At 46.3% G+C, this 6,000-nt stretch overlaps 1 protein-coding gene across 1 annotated transcript in view; it reads left to right on the plus strand.

The window, feature by feature from the left end:
* EFHC1 (EF-hand domain containing 1) overlaps positions 1-5,488 on the plus strand; it is a 67,591-nt gene extending 62,103 nt beyond the window's left edge. Inside the window, exons 10-11 of the mRNA XM_029945292.1 lie at positions 3,705-3,912; positions 5,257-5,488. Of these exons, the coding sequence (XP_029801152.1) occupies positions 3,705-3,912; positions 5,257-5,337 (289 nt within the window). The 3' untranslated portion in view covers positions 5,338-5,488. The remainder of the gene's footprint in view (positions 1-3,704; positions 3,913-5,256) is intronic.
* Positions 5,489-6,000: the final 512 nt, after the last annotated feature.

Raw genomic sequence — 6,000 nt, forward strand, 5'->3', positions numbered from 1 at the left:
CTACTACTCAGAGGTTCCCATCACTTAAAAACAAAGTTCTGAAGTTCTTAGTCTGGTATCCAAGAACCTTCATAGTATGTCTCCAAATGACCATCTGATTTCGAGTTCCAGCTTCCCTTTCCACACACCCTGCACTCCAGACAGACAGGTTTATTATACCAACCTCTAGCCCTCCTTTCTTCATGCCTCTTCTCAGGCTGTTCCCATTGTCTGAAGTTCCTTCGTTTGGTTCTGCAGGTCCCAGCCATCACTTCCTTCAAGGCCACCTCCCAGTTCAGCTCTTCATGATCCTCTCGGGCTTTGTACCTCCCCACCATGACCCCTAATGGCCATTTTCTGCCTTGTGTGAGTGATTTAAAAATCCATGTCTTAATTCCCTTCTGGAGAGCAGGGATCCGTACTTGAGACAGGCTCCTTGTTGTACTCAGCAGTTTATTCTAAAGCTAGCTTTGAGTCAAACCTGTTCAATAAATAGTTGTTACACGAGTGACTTTTTCTACTAGGCCTGTCAAAAGAACTGTTCAAAGCTGACATTTGTGTGCACCTGCTGTGTCAGGTACTAGGTGCTCTATATGTAATAGTTCATTTAATTCTCAAATCTTTATGAGGTGGCTTCCTTTCAGACCCCTCTATGACAGACAATGAAACTGAGGCACAGAGCAGTTAGGTAATCTACTTAAGATCATGCAGGCTTTAAGTGGCAAAACAGCTGTTGAACCAGGAAGATTCTAGAGCTCATGCTCTTTACTACAATTTCCTCTCTCTCACCAGAGAAAAACACCAAGAAATCAAGGAGGTTGCTAGTCAGCTCCCTGAATGCCCAGAGGTCTCTAGGGCTACCTTCACCGGGGCCAACAGGTCACCTTGGATCATGGATCAAGAGCTTAAGTCAGGCCAAGGGGTTAATGCGGAACCTTTGCAATTGAAGTGGCCACGCTTTAAAGTTCTAACACATCAAAGAGTTGCCCACTCCTCTCCATCCACCCTCCTACCCAAATATAAGGAAGAACAAAATTGCAGTCTCTTTGCTGTTGAAGAAAATATGTGAATTCCATTTTGTTCTTGCTAAGTAGAGGGCTTTGCCAGGTTGCCCCTAGGAAAATATTCTAAGAGTGCAATGAAAACCATGACGTCTTTCTTACCTATAGGAGAGTAATCACCCTATAAAACTCATGTTTGCTTTTGTGGAAAGAAAAAGAAGGGCACTGGAGGGAGTGACACAGTCTGCGCCTTGCACATTAAGAACTCAGCCACCTCTCTCAGTCGGCGGTCCCTGTTAAGGATGACCGTTTGTTTGGCCCCCCGTGTTCCCTTGTTACTATGTGGAACAAACCTTCCCCTGAGTCTTGCAGCTCTCCTAGGAATCGGCCCTGGGTCAGGCCCCTCAGTTAAGTAGAGGCTGTACCTCTGACTGGCTGTCTTAACCAGGACCACCTGCTGCAAGGTCTGTTTGAATGTCCTCCAGCGTACTCAACAGCAGCAGATGCCATGGACATTTTCCCTACTGTATGAAGCAGTGTTGAACATCTGGCCCCTCTAGGGAAGGGAGGGTTATCTTCTCTTTACCAAAATGAATGGATGATCACGTTTCAAATATATATGCTCCATGGCTCTGACTCCTGGGAAGACACGGAAGATTGAGGTTTGACGGCTTTCTGCCACTACAATAGCTCCCAGGCAGTCATTCATACTTTCGTATATATGACTGGAGGTGTCCCCCATAGATAAACACATTCTGCTTCAGTAATCAAAATGCCAGGCGGCATTTTGATACCAGAGACTTTCATTGCAGTTTATATTGTTTTTGTCTTACTATAAAGCTAACACATGCCCAGAATAAATAACATTCAGGGAGGAAAATTTAGGGAAATAGAAATAAAAATATTCCTTAAAATCTCATAACCCAGGGGCGCCTGGGTGGCTCAGTCATTTGGGCATCCGGCTTCGGCTCAGGTCATGATCTCAGTTTGTAGGTTTGAGCCCCGCGTTGGGCTCTGTGCCGAAAGCTAGCTTAAACCTAGAGCCTGCTCAAATTCTGTATCTCCCTCGCTCTCCGACCCTCCTCTGCTCACTCTCTCGCTCGCTCTCTCAAAAATAAAACATTAGTATAAACTTTAAAAAAAAATTTTATGTTCTTTATTATTTTTTTTTAAACGTTTCTTTTTGTTTGAGAGAGAGACAGAGCATGAGCATGGGAGGGGCAGAGACGGAGGAAGACACAGAATCAGAAGCAGGCTCCAGGCTCCGAGCTGTCGGCACAAAGCTCGATGCGGGGCTCGAACCCACGAACCGTAAGATCATGACTTGAGCTGAAGTCAGCCGCTCAACCGACTGAGCCACCCAGGCGCCCCTGTTCTTTATTTCTGAGAGACAGAGAGAGACAGTGGGAATAGGGGAGGGTCAGAGAGAGAGGGAGACACAGAATGTGAAGACAGGCTCCAGGCTCTGAGCTAGCTGTCAGCAGAGAGCCTGACACAGGGCTCGAACCCACGAACCGTGAGTTGATTTTCCCACCCATCTGTCTATTCTTTCTGCAACATTGTCCATACATTATTATTATTATATTGCCTGATTGATTGAGGATACTGTTTAACCAATTCCTGATTTTTTGGACAATTTTTTAGACATTTAGGTTGTCTCAAAACTGCTTTATTAGATGTATCCTTGTATACAACTCATGATTATTTCCTTAGGATAAATCATTTAAAATTCTTTGCTGGGCTTTTGCTTCATGTTTTCTAAATTGTCCTTGAAAGATTGTAGCACTTTATGCCTTCCCCAGCAAGGGTCGCCAGCAGTTGAGTTAAGAGACCATTTGGAACAGTGAACCTTTTGACTATCCTATGCAGGAGGAAATAGGAACAGGAAGGTCATGGTCGACTGGTACTGTGATGGTGTGGCGGAGGGTCAGTGAGAGGCGGTGGGCATCCTTAAAAGAACGTGTCAGAACCCGAGTGAGATGTCCGTTACGGCCCTGCCTCTGATGTGACATCTGGGTCTTCAGGTCTGTTTTCTCATCATTGAAAACAGGGTTTTGAGTGTATTGGGGTCTCATTTTTATCCCAGAATGCATTTATAAAGATGAAACGTCTTGTCCAGCTCTAAAACTCCTTATTTGTATAATGGTACCTTTGTGTTCAGAGGAAATAAGTTGGGCTTCTGCTTATCCTGGTTGTGGTTTGAAGGAAGAGACTGCTCTCTTCCTAATGCTCTGGGTGACTCATCTCTCATTTCAGTAAATGCTAAGCCTGAACTTCTTGATCCACCACCTTTCACAAAACTCAGAATGAACTAGAGAGGGAATGTTAAAAGTACAACAGGTTCCTGACTGTGTAATTTTTGAAAACTCCTTTATTTTTAGATGATGTAATATGGACCATGTAGAGCTGCAGCAGCAGAGGACTCGCACAAACACTGACCTTGGGCAGGCTGCGGTGGTGGGAGTTTGAGCTCTCTGTGCTGCACTGATGGAACAGGTGGCAGCCAGGGAGGCTGGGCTTTGGTTCAGAACCTCCTAGTCAGGCCTCCCCGTGGAGGTCAGTCATCAGCCAGCCCCACAGGCGAGCACTCCATTACTGGCCAGCTCATGTCAAAGCCGCTGGTCATTAGAAGCTTCCCCTACTTCCCCAAATGAGAACTTTTGTCACTGAGATAAGACTGGTCAAGAATAAATAAGATGCTCTTATTACTTCCTTTGTCTACAGCAAGCAAACCGAAGATCCAGGTGAGCAAGAACTAGAAGCATTGATAGACACAATCCGGAAGCAACGGGAACCTCATCCATGCAAAGACAACATTCGCGAAGCATTTCAAAGTTATGACCAGGACGCTTCAGGATATGTGGACAAAGAGATGTTCTTTAAAGTCTGTGACTCTCTCAACCTCCCAGTTGATGATTCTTTGATTAAGGAGGTCAGTATGAATTGCTCATCTGGGTGACTGCAGAGGCTGAACACCGTTTGTTCTCTCCCCAACTCCACTGCATGCACGCTTTGTTTTAATGGGCAACTTGAAGACCTTCAAATCAGATTTCCTATTCAGTTCTGGTTATGGTGTTTCCCCTGGATTCTTGCTTTGGAGTTCTTTCCTAACAGCTGCAGCAGGGCCTCTAAGTGGGTATGGGCTAGGCAGCACAGGGTGGCTGGTGGGCCATTTCCGGGCTGAAAGAGCCTCCGCAGAGGTGATCCCAGAGAGGCAGCCCCCAGCGGAGACACAGAGGTAACTGGGTTGAGCAGGATGGTGGGCAGCCTGGGACACCCTTCACAGCCCAGCAGTACGGCCAGGGGCGGTGATGTCTGTCGGGAAGGGCTCATGCATGGCCAGATGCAAATGGAGGACATGGCCAGTCTCCTAGAATTTTCATGAGTGAGTTGAAGGCGTTTTGTGCCTCATTTTCATTATAAATCCCCAGGAAGCCTGGGCTTCCCTCAAACTCAGAACAAAATTTCTCCCACAGTTGCCAATGACCGTGACTTATCATTGAGGTGTCTCACTGATGAAAAACACTGAAGTGCTCTAGACCTTCTTAAAGATCTTTAATAAAAAGCCATGTTCAGAAGTAAAGACTCCTTTAGGGAAGGCTGTCTGCCTGGTGTGGGAGTGGCTAGATCGCAAAGGAGGATTTTTCTTAGATCAGGACATCAGCAGGGAGCAGAGGAGGGTGGACAGGAGAGAAGGTGTTCACTTGGGCAAATGCCTCTTTAGCTTCCCAGATCTCAGACTGATAGTATGCCCAGCTTTTGATTTTTAAGTCGTGTGCCATCCATGACCTTGAAAAGCGAGAAGGGACTTGCAGTCAGTAGGAAGTGGGGTGGGGAAGGCGTGGGCGGTGTGGATTTGCACACGTGTTGGGAAGGTGGCCCCAGCAAATCAGTCTGCCACCACCCACAGCTGCATTTCAGGGGACCTGGTTTGAGCAGTGATGTAACTAGATTCTTCTGGGAAGCTGTGATAATAGCAGCTTGCTATTTTAAGGGTTTTACTCTATGCAGACTGGGTGGACAACGGTATTTGAATATAAAAATTAAAAGTGCCTTGGAAATGATAATGTTCTTTACAAATATTAGTCCTGAAATCCCAGGCAGCCCTTTTACTCCATCTGAGCTTCAGTTTCAGTTTAAGATGGGGATACGGTCTGCCCTACCTGGCAGGCTCGCAGGACCGTTTTGGAATCCTCGGATACAAACTGCGCCCTGGAGGGCGGTGTTAGGAAGCTGCCCGCAGCCCGCCTCACCTGCTCTCTGCTCTCTCCTGCAGTTGATCAGGATGTGCTCTCACGGAGAAGACAAGATTAACTACTATAACTTCCTTCGTGCTTTTTCAAATGGACCTGGCTGATGGGACTGGAGTACAGTTTGGAGGTTGGACCCTCATTTTGAAACACCTTGTACTTTTCAGAGAGGCATTTACAGGGCTCTTAAAATTGTGTTTTTTGGTTTCTATATTTCAATACTGAAGTCTGAATTAAATTGGATCTTTTAAGAGCTAAGATTGGTGCCTTATTTAGGGAGGTAGGGGTATTGTGTTGGTTAATTTCGTGTGTCAACTTTTCTGGGCTGTGGGGGCCAGATGTTTGGTCATTTTTCTGGGTGTGACTATTTCTGGAAGAGATGAACATTTGAGTCTATAGACTGAGTGAAGCAGGTTGTCGTCCCCCAGTGCCCTGAAAGCCTTAGCAGGCTGTGCCTTCCCGGAGTAGGGATTCCTCCTGCCTGCCTTTGAACTAGGACAATGTTTTCCTTCCTTTGGACTCAAACTAAAACATTAGCTATGCTGGGTCTCGAGCCTGCTGGCCTGGCCTTCAGACTAGAACTACCCCCTCCGCTCTCCTGGATCTCCAGCTCGCTCACTGCGAATCTTGGGCTCTGCCAGCCTCTCTGGTCAGGTGAGCCTATTCCTTATAATAATCTTCTATATACATTTCATTGGTTCTGTGTCTCTGGGAACCCTAATACAGGTGTGGAATGATTGAGAGCAAAACAAAAAATGGATTTTTCCAGG

Source organism: Suricata suricatta, chromosome 7, assembly GCF_006229205.1.
Source record: "Suricata suricatta isolate VVHF042 chromosome 7, meerkat_22Aug2017_6uvM2_HiC, whole genome shotgun sequence".
In the NCBI taxonomy this organism is placed as follows: domain Eukaryota; kingdom Metazoa; phylum Chordata; class Mammalia; order Carnivora; family Herpestidae; genus Suricata; species Suricata suricatta.